The sequence below is a fragment of the Triplophysa rosa genome, linkage group LG13 (assembly GCF_024868665.1).
Source record: "Triplophysa rosa linkage group LG13, Trosa_1v2, whole genome shotgun sequence".
Taxonomy (NCBI): Eukaryota; Metazoa; Chordata; class Actinopteri; order Cypriniformes; family Nemacheilidae; genus Triplophysa; species Triplophysa rosa.
The window spans coordinates 16,713,156-16,730,191 of NC_079902.1; the positions used below are offsets into that span (position 1 = coordinate 16,713,156).

Here is a 17,036-nt window from a genome sequence, read left to right on the forward strand (position 1 = left end):
TACAGGACAGGAGAAAAAAAGAGGAACAAAGGCACAATGAAAGAGTGACATGGGGAGTGTTTCAGACAGTGGAAAAGCGATTGAGAGAGAGGGACTAGAATCATAACAGCATATCAGAAGTTTGTTTTACTTTATGCCGTGAGAACACCTTTCATTCTGGCCTCTCATTGATCCGTGGGACATTGTTGTGTTAATGTTTAGACTGTTTGCTGTGTGTGTGTGTAAAAGAGTGAGCGAATGTGTGCGTGTTTGTGCTGGAGTTGGTAAATAAGATGACTAGAAAGACTGTGCCCAAGGGGGTTTCACCTCAAAGCAATTTCGGAGAGAAAGAACCGCTCCGAACAAATGGAGACCCCCACGCTGAAGCCCCTGAGGAGAAGGTGGAACTGCGGAAAAAGGTGACCCTGCTCCAGGGAATCTCCATAATCATTGGGACAATCATTGGTGCGGGAATATTCATCTCTCCGAAGGGAATTCTGAAAAACTCTGGCAGCGTGGGAATGTCGCTTGTGATATGGGTCGCCTGTGGGATTCTCTCTCTTTTTGGTGAGCGTTACAGAAAATAACACACACACCTGGTCGTATGCAAACATGAACATGCTCACATGTGCATATACTCTCACACACACATATTTTTTGTAACACACAGATGACCCAGTTTTGACAAATAACCTAAATACTCTATCAAACCCACTCATCTCAAACAATCAACTAAGTTCTTGAAAAAATCAACAGTTGCTTTTCAGTTGACAGCACACGAAGAGAATTGTACAAAAGCCGGTGAGGTGAGGAAACTCACGTGGCTTATTACTTACTATTGACGTTTCAGTCATTCATCAGGACAGACCGCTTTGCTGACGCGTTCACGCACGTCCTTAAAGGGACAGACTGTCTCTTCATTATCACACCTGTTTATTGCTTATCTGTTTGTTTCGTCTTCTTTAATATGCATTTTCTTTAAGGAGTAGAAGTGTAATAGTACTCAAAGTACTTGAGGAGATAAAGAAAGGGGGAACTTTTCATGACTTTAATAACAACTGAGTGCCTTTTACACCTGTCTTGGTTAATCCAAAATTCAGTTTGTAGATACTTGATGCTGTTTAGTTTTTGTTTAGCAATGTTTCGTACATGCAGCGATATATGATGTCCTGTATAGTCCTTCCTCCCCAAATCTAGTGATGTGTAAACAGTAACTCGACTTTTTGTGATCTTAATATTAGATTAAAACAGATCCTAGAACAACATGTATGTCTATTTGCCGGTGGATTAAGCATTGCTGTGTTTATTTACTGCAGATAGTCAATGAAATGATGGAAACAGTGAGTTGCTTAAGCTGTGCAATGTGTCTAATAGCCATTGCAAATTTATGAAGGAAGGTTGGGTAACACCAGTGAGTCAAGGCATTGACTTCTCATAAACCTTGTAAAAGAATTGAACAACTATGAGGTTACAGTGTGGTGTAAAAAACATTGCACGGTTGCGTATTATCCTGTTACGTCAAACTGCCATATCTGTGACATTGCAAAGAGTATTCAGTGAATGACATAATATGACTTGTAATATTTAAATGACGATGCTTCATAGATGTTTACAAAATATAATATATCAAAAAGAATATACAGCCACAGAAAAAAATACATGTTCATTTCTATATTGAGTTCATTCAGCATTCTAGATATATTGTGGCAATTCGCACAGTCCCGTTGAATGTCAACAAAATCAAACCTCTAGGAGTGACTAAGTCATCCAAGAGACACGTGAAAGGGTTAATCACATTTATTTCTATAACTTTTCCTAAATACATATACAAATATTATTGTAGTATTGTTTAAAAGTGAATTTGAACTTGTTTTCTTTGCAGTATTTGAGGTCTAAAAAAACAGCATCTTTTCTACGATTTTGACCTGCTTCTCCAGTTTTCATTTTCTGCAAATAGAACCATAATTTATGTGAAAGGCAGTGCAATTAAATTATATTACTGTATAGTCCAATGCCTGGGTATGCATTACTCATTTAAGTTCTGTTATAGGGCTATGCATTGTTTTCACAGAGTTCTGCCTCAAATTTATTTCATTGTGATGTTCCTGTTTTACAAGATAGTGGCTAAACAAGAATTTCAGGGAATGCATGTTGAGTCTATACAGACGGCTGCTGTTACGCAGGAGGACAAATAAATGTATGCGGGTGAGTTGTGTGTGCACGGTGGTGCTAGATAGAGCCTGATATTGTCTACCGCGCTACACTGTAGAGGCTGATGGCTCGGTGTATCTGTTGGAAGGATTAGTTTGTGTATAAAAGGTGCATTGTTTGACAGTGTGTGTATTCATGTGTACATCAGGAGTCATTTCACACTTGTCAGCTTTCTGTTGTGTGCTGTTGCCTGCAGGCTATGAGGAAGAGCAGAGACGCCATAAAAAAAGTCCATTCATCTACAATTTGTCAGAGAGACCATAAATCTGCACTCTTTTGACTTTTTTCTTGCTAGTGCAGAGGTATTTTAATGCTCTCCTAACATTTACCTTTTGAAGCTCGCTAGTCAAGGACTGTGAGTGAAGCAGGGCTGCAATTGGACTGAGTATTCATTAAGGCATTTAAATAGAACGGTTGGAGAGCTTGTGAAATGGACCTCTTCGAAAGTGAATGGATGGTCTTAATAAACTGCCTTAACCGTGTGTCTTTAGGAATGTTTTAAAGGTGACGTGTGCAGTATATCTTGCGGTCACTCCGAAGCGCTGGACCCTAATGGCCTTTGTCCTTCCATTATCACTTAATTTCTGCTAAAGAATACACCTATTATGCCTTGTTTTCCCTCAACTCTTCCTAAAACTTTCTAATCCTTGTTTTTTCTTTCAGGCGCTCTATGCTACGCCGAACTGGGCACCTGTATTAAAAAGTCTGGTGGCCATTACACGTACATCCTGGAGGCGTTCGGCCCACAAATGGCTTTTGTTAGGCTGTGGGTAGACATGATTGCTATAAGGTCAGTAAAGCCCCCTTCATCCTCCATCTTCATCTTTAGCTCTCTGGGGCACAGCCAGAATAAACATACACAATCCCTTCACCACCCTGAATAAATATAAGCCATGACGGTTATCTCTCAATATTACTGCCAGGCTCCAGTAGTCATAGAATAAAAATCAGCGCTTTATGACAATGAAACCGCCATCCTAGAATTTGTTATGGGCTCTCACGCAATGGATCATGGGTTGGATTTAGCCGACATCAATATGTAATTACAACACAGCCGGGACTAACATACTGTACACCCGTGTTTATAGGATGTGAGCAAGCTAGTTTTATATAAAGGAGGACGAAAAGTCTTCAAGAGAAAGATTCAAGGGATCTTGGGATTTTTGTGGGGTACATGAGGGATTTATGTGTTATGAGATTTACATTGCAATGTTTTTTCCTATAGACCTGCAGGTTTGGCTGTGATTGCTCTGGCGTTTGGCCGCTATATTTTAGAGCCCATCTTCATGCCATGTGGAGTCCCCATTATTGCTGTCAAGTTGGCCACAGCAATTGGGATCAGTAAGTTTATTTATATGTGAACTAATGCTTCGCCTTCTTGAGCATTATATGTGCATAAATATTAAGGTTTATTGTTTATTTCTGTTCATTGCAGCTACAGTAATGTACATAAACAGCATGAGCGTAACCTGGACTACCAGACTCCAGGTTTTTCTCACGTTTAGCAAACTGCTCGCTATCGCCATCATCATTTTTCCAGGGCTATACCAGCTCTTCAAAGGTATATATGTTTATGATGCTTACTGCTAATCATTATCATACTGGCTGTAAAAACTAAAAATGCTGCTTTAAAGCTCCAGTGTATGAAATTTAGCGGCATCTAGCAGTCAGGTTGCAAATTGCTGCCAAAGGCTCACTTCCACCACTCCCTTTCAAAGCACTATGGATGCTGACACAGCACTAAGATGTCATCACGTTTTCACTCCTTTGCCGAAGGAGATAACGTATTTACGAAATGCACTCTGTAGAGCAGTTTGTCTGTTTGAGGCTACTGTAGAAATAACATGGTGAATTCCATGTGAGGGGACCATGGCGTATGTAGATAGAAACAGCTCATTCTAAGGTAATAAAAACATAACGCTTCATTAAGTGAGGCCTTTATACACCTTTGAAGACAAAGTTATGTATATTATAGTGCAATTCTGTCAATAGATCCTCCAAAAACCTACACATTGGACCTTTAAAGGAATGCATTCCAAGACTTGATCTAATGTTTGCTTCTTTTGTCTGGAGAGATACCTTCATCTAATTGATTTTTGAAGGAAGTGTAGACGTATTATTGACAGACTTTAATATCCCACAATCCCTTGCGTGTGTTTTCAGGTAAGGGGGTTGGCCGAGCCAGGTCAAGCTCTATAAATCTAAAAAAACTCTAAAAAACTGTCTACAAAAGAAGTGTCACTGAAAGGGCAGTTTTTGTAAAGCTTTACTGTCACTTTCTAAAACTTTTAATTAATTTTTAATTACATTTCTACTGGGGCTGCAAAATATGAAATCACCGAAACAATTTAGCCATTGTGTTAGCGAAATGGAAATTGGTTTTATCTGGTTGCATTTGCAGGAGAGACCAAAAATTTCGAGAACGCATTTGAGTTCAACACTGTCGATCTGACTGGCCTTCCTCTAGCATTCTACTCAGGGATGTACGCCTATGCAGGCTGGTGAGCCCACCTCATATTTCCATCCTAAATCTTCCAAAAGGTCTTGTCCTCCATGTGTGAATGCATTGTTTACCTTGACAGGTTCTACTTGAATTTTGTGACAGAAGAGGTGGAGAATCCAGAGAGGTCAGTGTTATAACATTAAAACTCAACAACTATAATTCGCTTAGAAGACGTTTGATGGTTTCAATTAGTCGTTTCTAAAACGGTAAACCGAGCCGCAGTGATTTAGACATTAATTTTCTCTTCCCAGGACGGTGCCCCTTGCCATCTGCATCTCCATGGTGATAGTTACTATCTGTTACACACTGACAAATGTGGCATATTACACCGTGATGTCAGCAGAAGAGCTGCTAGCCTCTGATGCAGTAGCCGTGGTGGGTTGTTCTCTTTTAATGTTAAAAGCTTCTTTTATTGGTAAAGGTGAGATCATGAACAAGATGCAACGTCTAATGGTTTTTGTTGCAGCAGTAAAGTTTTACCCGTTCTAGCATTAAATACAACTAGACGCAACGCGACGGCATTGAACATAAGCACATTAACTCCCATACACTGTGTCCCAATTCGGGGGCTGTGTGCTTTCAAGGCTGAATTTTGAGACCGATTGCGTCACAGCAGCGTGACTGAAGGCTGGTAAGGCTGTCTCGATTCAAAGGTTGCTTCAAAAGAAGCCCCAAAATGCAACCGTATTTCTGTAGGTTTTTAAGGATAGAACGAATGTAGCCTATCATTCACAGCTTTGGCTATCCCGAGATTCATTGCGCACCTGTAACGGCTTGAAATTTTTAAATAATCTGTCAAACCTTTAGTTAAATAAAAGTATGTAATTCACAAAAATGGTCAATTTCAGCGTTTTAATGTTATAAATGATGTTGTTATTTTACATTATTGGTGCATTATTGTGTTTTTTGAATTTGTAAGGTTGGTTAATTTAACATACTGTTGGGCTGTTTTAATCTACATAAACATGTCATATTCTCGAAAATAAAATATAATTTTTCTGGCTCCGTATTTGTTTAAAAAAGTCAGAAACGTATCTGCTGTGTCCTGCTGTCACCACGCAACAGGAGCAGCAGGTGACGCAAATCACGCAATTAGGAAATCCTCCGCGAGGCTAGACCGTCTCATTTCAGTTCGCTTCTTGGACTTTTGAGGCTGCGTGCTTTGAAGAACAAGTCCTTGTTTTTAAGTCCGCGACCTTAAAGGTTTCAGCCCCTGAAATGGGACACAGCTACTGTTGCTAATATAGATGTTCAATATTCTTGCCCGGATGCAAATCCCAACCCTGGCTTCATTTGATTGGTCTGTCGTTTTAAAACTGACATTGATCCGCTCTTCTGTATGTCAAAAGCTGCATATTTCTTGAGCTGACATCTTAAAAAAAGCTGCAAAATGACGGCCAAACGCATCCATACAAAGATCAAACATATATGAACCCCCAATAATTGTAAGCTTTAAGAAAAAGTGGGAATATAGAGTTTAGATATTGATACAGCTTTACAAGTGAGTTCACGCAATTCGCAGTAGTGACTGTAATAGTAAACACCTTTCTCAGTAAAGGAAATGTGATTACATAAAGCCGCTGGCACTGAATGTCTGTTTCTCTGCTGGAGTAATCATGTATCTCTCACAAATAACTGACAGCACCCGAGACCGTGTGCAGAGATCTCCCGTTAGGCTCTGAAATACTCTAAAAGCTTTCTCATCTTGTTAGACGTCTGTAATGCATTCATTTATAGCCTGTTTCACTTTGCTTGTCTCTCTACAAGCTCACTTTTATGGCAAATATAAAGCCTTTTCACTGCACTGGTAATCCATATACACCAACAAGCCTCAAAATGGAAGATCAATGTTGTTTTGCCATTTGTTTTGGAAAATTTGCTTTTATTTTTTTCTCTGTCTATCTCTCTTTTCCTCCCCGATAGACGTTTGCGGAGAAGCTGATGGGAAACTTCTCATTCGCTGTTCCTATTTTCGTGGCTCTGTCTTGCTTTGGTTCCATGAACGGATGCCTGTTTGCCATCTCAAGGTGAGTCTTAAACGATTAGCATCTTTAGTTAAGGATGTCCTCCAAAAGAATCTTTCAGAACAGCAAATCTGTAAAGGTAGACCTTGACTACTCAAGTCTACTCGACAAAAAGTGGGTGTTTTATATTGAATCTTGTTTGTCTTCCGCAGAATGTTTTACGTGGCCTCTCGAGAAGGTCAGCTTCCTGAGGTTTTCTCTATGATTCACATACGCCGACACACGCCGTTACCTGCTGTGATTGTTCTGGTGAGTCTTAAGAACACAGATGTGCCTCAATGGTCATTGGAAATGATACTAGGGTTGTCATGATACTGTACCATAAACATGTCTTACGATATTATAACATCAGAAGTATCACAATACCAGGTAGTATCACGATACTGTAAAATTTTGTGGTGATTCGTCATTTAAATCTACAAAATAAAATAAAATTTCCTAAATTTTTTACTACTAATTTTACTATAGTAAATTCTAAATACTACAACATTGTTCCTGTGGGAATTAATTTAAAGGGGCCATTTCATGAAAATCTGACTTATTCCATGTTTAGGGTGCTATAATCGGGTCTCTGTTGCATCTGCCAACTCAGAAAATGTAAAAAATGACAACCCAGATACTTTCTTTATGAAAATATATCTCTGCAAGCCTGTGAGAAAATGAGCCTTTCAGATTTCGCTCCCTTCTGACGTAGGTAGATCTTATTATAATATTATTTTAAAGGACTCATCGGATGAGCATTTTCAACAAGTTGGTATGATTTATTAAGGTCTTCATGAAATGTCTGGAACATATTTTGCTTAAAAACACTCAATGGCTGTGTAAACAAAAACCTTTTTGCCTTGTCAAAAACAGCTATGCTCACAGCAACCCGTTTTGGTGCATGTCTCTTTAAATGATAATGAGTTACAGCGCACCCCACCCCCCTTCCGTCCGGCGTGTCAACACAACACACATGTAGTACTGCCATGGCAATGGTTTAGCTAAATTATGTTTCCTGAACTCCTCTGCGGTTAGTTTAGTTTTAAACGTCTCAAATCATTCGTCCGGAGACAAAAAAAATTGTCACAGCATCCTAATGCGCTCACGTTGTGCGTGTATACTTGCCAAAAATCCACGGAATTGCACACCTGCAGATCTCAGCGGAATTACATGGATTTTAGCGCTTGTCGTTGACATGTTATAACGTTACACACACAAGGTGAGAGCATAACTAGTTTGCTGTGAGAGATTTTTCAGCCTAAGGACTAATGATTTGAGACGTGTTCGCCCCTGTTCATTAGCAAAACAAACAAGCTTGCCTCAGCTGAACATATTAAGGCACATAATGTATTAACATACATACAGCTAAACTCCAAGTGCCCATTTGCCAAATAACATATAAATATAGAGTAAGTTTAACACTGGCTTTGAATTTTCTATTTAGCCCGTGACTGACTTAGCTCCCTTCGCTATCATATGCTACCGTTATCCTCCTATATATACGGTACATTTACGTCAATTCAGACTGTTGATAAATATTACTTACATCAGCAGCTTTGTCTCGTTCAGTCGGTCTCGATCCCTCTTGAGGAACAACTTTAAAGCTAATCCTGCTTGTACTGTCCCAGGTTGATAAAGCACTCCGGCTTGAAGTGATTCGCACAACCATGCAGGTTTTTACTTATGGTTTCTGAGGGATTTCCACTAAAAATAAAATAAATCCACTCCTGTCTCTTCCGAGGTCAGGACTCTGTGCAGCGACTACATTGCATGTTGTCCACGAACTTTAGCCATGGTGTCACGTACACCGCTGTCGCTTGTGAAAACAACAATGGCGGCAGCACCGTGGGTGGATATTAAGGGGCGGTTATAATAAGATCCTGCTTTTACGTCAAAACAGGAGCGAAATCTGAACGGCTCGATTTCTCACATGCTTGCAGGGAAAGGCTCATCAAAACAAACTTACTGGGATCTTGTTTTTCACGTTTTCTGGGTTGCTAAATGCACCGGGGACCCGATTATAGCACTTAAACACAGAAAAATTTGGATTTTCATCCGATGACTCCTTTAAAAGTAGGTAAAATGTCACTGTGTCACATTTGTCTGTTCACTCATAGAAAGCAATGTGTATGGCTTGTAAACACGCGACGCGATTGTCCTGTGTAACATTACTTTAACGTAGAGAAAACGCAATGCGTTTGTCTTGAGTACCTTCACTTATAGAAAGCAGTGTGCATGGTTTGTAAACACGCGACGAGTTAGTCATGGGTACATGGGTTCCCTGCCACCCTCCCGTTTTGTTATTTCACCCTTGAAACCCCGGGACGCGATGCGGGTCTCACTCCCGAAAGCTGTCGTGACCGGACCAACGGGGACCGGTCGAGCGCCTTCGCGAATGGCCCCGGAGGAAACAGGTATGCTTATAGAAAACGATGTGTATGGTGTTCTCATTCGCTTTATGTGACCCTTCTTTCTTGGGTAGGCTACTTTCACTTATAGAAAGCAATGTGAATGGTTTGTAAATACGGGATCGGTTTGTCATGTGTGCTTTCACTATAAAAAACATGACGCCTTTGTTAGGAGTCTGTTCGCTTATAGAAAACAACGTGTTTGGTGTTTAAAGACAAGAGAGTGTTCTCATTCGCTTTATGTGACCCTTCTTTCTTGTTTTGTCATTGGAAGCACAGGCTCACAGCCCTGGCTGCGTTGTCTAATGAAACAGCGCATTTCTCCTCGCGTGCAAAACTGGTCAATTAGAGCATGGTATAATAAAAGATCTGTGGTGTATTTTGAGCTGAAACTTCACAGTCACATTCTGTGGACCCCTATGATTTATATTACATTTGTGTAAAAGTAGAAGACATCTCCCCTTTAATGTGTTTCATCCATACAGCAATGTTTGTAAAAAATGAAATGTTAGTCGTTTTAAATGTGAAACCAAAACGGCCAGTAGGTGGCAGCAATTCAGTCAATCAACTGATTTGCTCAAATCAGCTGAAGCAAGAGTCTTATTAATGACTATCTGACCCACTAATTCATCCGTGATGCAACCATTCTGCTTTGTTTAGAACTGTTTTAATTGGCAAAGTAGCGCAAAACAGTCATTTTTGTCAATGTGACATGGAAATATAATAATAACCGTCTGTTTATTTAACTGTAAAACACAGTTGTGTTGTGCTGATATTATGAAAACTCTTGCTTTTGTTATTCTATACAGCATTCTACACACAAAGGCACAATGCAACGGCACTTAAAATGCCTATTAATGCAGATCGTTTATGCGCATATGCAACATTACTTATACTACTACGATGCTATCATTAAAAAAAATAGAGTGGCATCGCCAGTATTTTGAAACATTAGCATTGCAATGCTGCACCAGTACACTGTGCAACCCTAACTGATACACCTGTTTAGTTAAGCAGGTTAAGTAGTAAATAGGTCTGCAGTTTTAATATTTCATACAATGAGCTTGCAGTGCAATATTTTTACCTTTTCTGGCTTACTTGGTGCTGTAGGCAAGATAAGACATGCCTTAAAGAAAAACAACAACAAAATAGTGAAACTCTTTTGAATAACTAAAAAGTTATTGTATAAAAGTGCAAGAAGTTATGTAGCTCTTGTTTAGCATGCAAGGATAGCTGGATTCAAATCCTGACCTTTCTTTATTTTTTAAACCAAGCAACATTTCATCTCACTTTGACAGCCTGTGATGACCATGCATTTTCAATGTAAACAAAGAAACAGCTTTGACATTTTGGTGATAACCGTCTTTTCCTGTTGCTTAGACTGTGGAGCATAGCAATGGCAGGATCATAGGTTTGGACTACATGTAACAAAATGTAAAGCTTGAATGCAAATTAGTCTGACAAATAATTCCTTTTGTGATCCAGGGCAAAAGTCATACCAGTTTGGTCATGTTTTAATGAAATATATCTGAATGGGTGTTTTCTGCCACGGTATAATTTAACCTACAAGAATCATGGTCATTATCAGCTTAACGATCAACATTAAAATAATTGTTCTGAAAAAGATGCATTTAAAGTCCGCCTAATGATCATGATTATTAAAAACTATTTGACTGCTGTACTGATGTATTTGTGTACAAGAGGCCCCTTTGTGTGTTCTTTTCTAAATGCAAGCTAGTATAATAAAATAGTCAATTGTGTTAATCCCATTCAGAAAATTGCAAACAAATTTATATTTTCACATATACAGTATAATTTTTCATTTAGTTTCTGTGTGTGCTGATACATTTTGCCTTCATGTATTTTCTCACATTAAAACCAAGCGCTTGTCTTTGCTTTTCTTTCAGTATCCAGTTACATTATTGATCCTGTTCTTAGGGGACATTTACAGCCTGCTGAACTTCATGAGCTTCATGCGCTGGCTCTTCATCGGGGTGGCTGTAGTCGGCCTCATTTACCTGCGCTACACACGCCCTGAAATGCCACGACCTTTTAAGGTAACTTACTGTGGTGGACTGCAAGCCTTGTACCTTCTCAAATCTAATACATTCCTAGTAGAATATATTGGTTAAATATCTAGTTGTGAATACGCTGTTGTAGGTTTATTTCCAAGGTGTGGGTTAGCAAAGGTGCGGCAGGAACTTGAAAGCTAAATCTAAATTGTGCTCTGTCGCTTTGTTATTGTGTCCTAAAGAAAGGCACTTAATCTCAGGTTGCTCCAGGGGGCCCTTCTCTGGAGTTGATGAACTAGAAGTCACTTTGGATGAGAAGCGTCCACTACTGTGAAATAACCTTGAACCAACTGGCATTTTTTTCTAAAGCATGAAGTCACAACTTTACTGTTGTGTTCCAGTAACTCGACTGAGCCAAGGCCATAGGTTGAATTACCAGGGAATGCATGCTCTGATAAAGTTTATACTGTAGCTTAAATGCACTGCAAATCCTCTTGGGTTAAATACATGCAAACCATACTTTTTTGTTAGTAGTGACACAATCTGATCAAGTCAGAACGGAGTATAAATTTGGAAAGTAATTCAAAATCTTGCTGTAGATTTTTTTTTTTAAAGGAAAGACATCTATTTGACCTAAACTTTGTTCAGATGTGCAGAATTATAGGATTTTCTTCTAGAAATTTTCAAAATTTGAAGAGTTTCTTTCCATAATGTATTTTATTCTCAGTAATTGAATAAGAAAGTATTTAAAATACACTTAATCTCAAGTGAAAAATGGGTCCTCTAGCAAACTGTTTTAAAGGAGCAACGTGTAGAATTTAGCGGCATCTACTGGTGAGGGTGAAAATTGCTACCAAGGGCTCACTCCACCCCTCCCTTTTGAAGCACTACGGGGGCTTCACAAAAGGAAGATGTCGCCGCGATTTTGCTTCTTTGCCGAACGAGATTATGTATTTACGAAACATGCTCTGTAGAGCAGTTTTTCCGTTTAGGGCTACTGTACAAACAACATGGTGATTTCAATATGAGGGGGCCGTGGTGTATGTAGATAGAAGTAGCTCGTTTTAATGTATTAAAAACCTCAGAGCTTCATTATGTAAGGTCTTTATTCATCTCTGAAGACAGTTATGTGTATTATATTGCATTTCTGTCAAAAGATCCTCCAAAAAATGACACACTGGACCTTTAATGAATTTCCCCCTTGTCTCTTTTTTTATCTCTTTGTCAGGTCCCTCTTTTCATCCCTGCTGTCTTTTCCCTCACTTGTTTCTTCATGGTTTTCCTCTCTTTATATTCTGATCCGGTTAATACTGGCATTGGCTTTGCCATCTCACTCACAGGCATCCCTGCATACTACATATTCATCCACTTCCACAGAAAACCCAACTGGTTCCAGAAATTCTCAGGTCAGAGGTCACACATGCATGCAAATGGGAAAACTTTTGAATATGCATGAAAATCGGTCTTTGTCTTGAATTTAATTTATGATTATTTCAGTAGTATAAAACATACAGAGTGATTTTTTTTCATTTGTGTTCTTTGAAACATGCTGGAATGAAAAATAAAGACATCCACAAAGCTTTTGTGGATTTATATACCATTATATTTTGGAAATATAGATGTTATGTATTAGGTAATGTTATGTATTTATTTCTTTTTTTTCAGATATTGTGAACAGATCACTACAAATCATATTGGAGGTGGTCCCTGTGGGGCATTGACCCTTCTCTGCATTAACAAAGAATGTGTGTGCTGTGTAGACCTTATAGGTGAATTCACGTAGACTGTACTGTACATCCAAAGATGTAGACCAAACAAGCAAAAATGAAGTGCCTTTGCTTCAGTCCACCTCAGCAAGTGTCATAACGTCAGTGTTAAACATTCGCATGCTGCAAAACACCTAATATTACTGACCAAACGGTCTAGGAATATCCATGAATAGATGCTCTACTACAACGACAGTGTCTCTTCTGTCACTTTGCACAGCTCTTTACAAACATCAATGTCACATAGACATTATAAGAAATGTTTTCATTCAGGTGTGACTCAAGCACGAGCTCAGACGGGGATTTGGACAATCTGCTTCACTCTCCTCAATGGCTCAGGTTATACAAATAAAAGAAACACATGGCAGTATGTCTAACTGAGGCACTTCTCAGGTTTTATAGGGTATTTTCTAGCAAGTTACTGAGAACATATCTCGTACATGGCAGTATGACATTTTTGTATTATGATGAGTCTGGATAATCAGAAATTTTTATTGCCTATAATGCTGTTATATTGTTCCATGAATTAACCCCCCCAACGCACAAATTTATGTTGATTATTGCTCTAGAATTGCTTTTCAACCAATTAACAACTTATTCACCCATTCAACCTGAAAATGAATCTTGTTTATGACCTGCTTGCTCCCAAATGAATTGGCGGTAATGATTTTGCACATTACCATTATGAGCATGTTTAAATATTGAATAAGTAATAATGCATGGCTTTAATTAAATCAGTATTATGTTGCTGTTCTGAAACTGATGTTACAAGGGCATAAGCTAGACAACCTGATAGAAAAGTTATCTATAAAATACAATAGTACAAATAATACTTTTATTTATACTGTTACTGTTTGTATTATTATTTGTTTTTAGAAAAATGTTTGATCATCATGTGTATTTATAGTGATATTTTTGTACAACATCTATATTTGTTAAACTACTGAACATTTACTACCAGAAAGCCACTTCCAGCACACTTTATAGGACCAAAATTGACCAAATCAAATAAACAGATTTTCGTTATTTTGGCTGTTGTTTGTCGCATCTTTTTGGTCTTATTCTCACTGCTGGTCAGAATAATTTATAAAGCAGCGCTTCAAGAGCACTGTGGATTGTACATGACAGGAAATATAACACTGGATGGAGAAAATATGTCCTTGTGTCACGCTGGGAGGAATTTGATCAATGAACAGGTCTCAGTCCTGCGGTTTTATAGAAAAAGAACGGTCAATGAAACAACAATAAAAATGCATAACGCCGTGTGTGTGTGCGTGTGTGCCCGCATGATGGAAGAACTTTTTTTGCCATTTGAAAGAGATCATGGGGCGGAATGATTGATCCATTCCACTGAGATGATTATATTACATCTTTAATACCCCAATCCCTTACACAGCCGAGACGAGATAGATGGCTGAAGAAGCAAACATGGCTTCACCCACACAGTCCTATCAACTTACATGATGAGCTATGTTTGTGCATTACAGTCAGCAACATAGGCACGTGTGTGTGTGCGCCGCCTGTGTTGGCACCACCAGGGATCCTGTATCGCAGGTAGCCCAGCTCAAATGACTTGTGTTTGTGAATAAACTAAAGCTGGTGAACCCAGATCATGTGCCGTGCCCATGGAACTGACCCAACACAGCACATAATCACACTTGAATGAACATACATCCCTGTCATTGTTGGACGTCTGCCCGGTGCAACAAAATCAGGAGGGGTTCAGCCCTATAGGGATGAGCACAATGCAAATCCAACAAGATGGAACGTACGTGTCTCTGTGTATACAAGTTAATTCACATAATATGAAGGTGGAGTCATTGTCAAATAATAAACACCCAACATTTAAATAATTGCTTACAGATGATGTTGATGATGCAAGCTAAAGCATTCTCATTGGCCAAAATGTTTTTCCAGGCACATAACATTGAGCTGATTTGCTACTATAAATGCCAATGGATAGCTGTACAGGTAATAAAGACCTCCCTTGTTCAACCCGTCAGACATTTTTGGTTCGCTACATATTGCCTGACAGTGTCTCTGTTTTCCGTCACCCATGCAGTTCCTTCTGCTGTCACATGGGGGCGATAGAGTAAAACTCAACAATCCACAAATAAAAGCGTTAAGCAGAGGATGTACTGTGAGGTCTCTATCGATCAGTAATACAGCAGCTGCTGCTCACAACAACAAATAACTGTGACCTATAATGCATTTTCTAATTTCTGCACACTCGTTCATCTCAGTGATCACTCTTCTCCCTCATGCTGGAGAGCAACAGCTCCCTAAATCCCCGCAGACAGGGTCATGATTCTGCCTGACAATAGGACAGTGAGGCAGATTTGTACTTTCTTATGCTCACTTTCTCCCAGACCTTTGGGTACTGTCACATTTCAGACACTTTTGTGGTTAATAAGTCATCGATCTTACATTGATGCATCTCTAAATCTTACCTTTCACCCATTAGTTCATTTATTCAACGTCCTATTCAAAATGACCGCCCCTAAATGGGATCCTAGCCATGCCACTGTTTACACTGCAATGTTGGCCGTGATCATATGAACAGAGAAATGCTACATTTTTTCTAAGCCAAATTTCCAAATGCATCCATTACGTGCAACTGAGAAAGAAGCAATCCTCTGTAGGGAGGTTTCTTTTTGGATGTGAGGGATATGAATCACATTGACTGGAGAGATGGGACTTTGGAAATGAGATAGTGAAACCCACATTATATCAGCTCAGCCAGGAGGCGAACAGTATGCCTGAGTATGTGTGTTTAACACGCTTGAATAAATACATTCATTAACAAGCACGTTTGTGTATAATAGATTTGATTTCAACCATTAAACTGCACGGTTTTCCTGAACCATAAAAATATGATATTTTTGTGGTTTTGTTGCTCATAATGTTATTTGTAGTATTGGGACAGTAAATCGGGAAAAGCTAAAAACAACAACTGTTTTCATTATGTTAAGAGAAATGTCCAAATGGACCAAATGTCACTACAAAGATGGAAAAATTCCAGACGGTGGTACCCATGAGGGAAACGGATTATTAAAAATTAAATTATTAAATTATACTTATGTGAAAATGTATAAAATGTAAAAATGCATTTGGGGTTGGTGCAATGTGGTTAGGGATAGCGTATAGAAGTTATCATTAGGTCAGTATAAACAATGGCAAGTCCACACAATGATACCATAACAAAAACACAGCAAATTTGTGCATGTGTGTGTTTAGTGAGCAGATGTGACTGGGATGCAAAGCTCCTCCAAATTTCATTTCCCAACTACATTTCCAATCAGTGTATTAGACATTGTGTTTTTTATATCGTTTTGGTATGTAACATGCATTATACATTTTTTTCTCTTTTCCTTATGGAACATGAGGGAACCTGGAACATTCTCAGGTATCAGGATGCGTTCCCCTGCAATGACAGAAACATTTCCACTGCAATGCTGGGCATTAATAGCAGGCTGAACATTTTTAAAACTACTTGTTGTGAGGTAAAAAGTCAACAGTGTAAATATGACATTCTCAGGATGTGTTCACCATGCTATGATAGACAAAATTAAGCAAAAGTAAGCTTAAAATTCAAAGTCCATTTCCAAACATCCTGCTTGTTGGTTCAAGTTCAGCCTAGCTTTTTTCCTTTTTGAGCACAGGGGAACTTTATCTGACAGATACGTTTTTAGTTGTCAGGATAGTACCCCAACTATAAAGCACTGGTTTAGTGATAGCATGCTGAAAATCTTAGAAATTGTGGGGTCAAAAGTCAACAGTGTAAATTGTAGGCATGTATCAAGTTTCTATCTCATGGGGGAGCGTTATCTGACAGCAACATCTCGGCTATCAGGATGCGTTCCCCCTTCTACAATATACAAAAATTAGCGAAAGAAAGCAAAAAATACTTTGCCAAAAGTACTCAGTAAGTTTACATGATATTATTGGACTTCTATAGAGACTATTTTACTGCAAAAATGATTCAAATAAAGTTTCTTGTTGTTCATCAGTTTCATGAGTTATTTATCATGCTTTTCCTACAATCACCTTTAGACCTTGGTTTTATATTAAATGCTTTATCATGTTTACGTGTTTCCTTATAAGTGAACAATGGTTGATTTGTGTTTGCAGGCTAATGCGTCTGGTGAAGA

At 38.8% G+C, this 17,036-nt stretch overlaps 1 protein-coding gene across 1 annotated transcript; it reads left to right on the plus strand.

Moving 5' to 3' along the window:
- On the plus strand, positions 1-13,895 carry slc7a11 (solute carrier family 7 member 11). The gene is made up of 12 exons (XM_057350000.1): positions 1-546; positions 2,854-2,980; positions 3,416-3,531; positions 3,626-3,751; positions 4,592-4,691; positions 4,773-4,817; positions 4,945-5,068; positions 6,617-6,720; positions 6,870-6,966; positions 11,015-11,164; positions 12,348-12,525; positions 12,785-13,895. The coding sequence occupies exons 1-12, from the start codon at positions 273-275 to the stop codon at positions 12,838-12,840; spliced, it is 1,497 nt and encodes a 498-aa protein (XP_057205983.1). The 5' UTR covers positions 1-272; the 3' UTR covers positions 12,841-13,895.
- Positions 13,896-17,036: the final 3,141 nt, after the last annotated feature.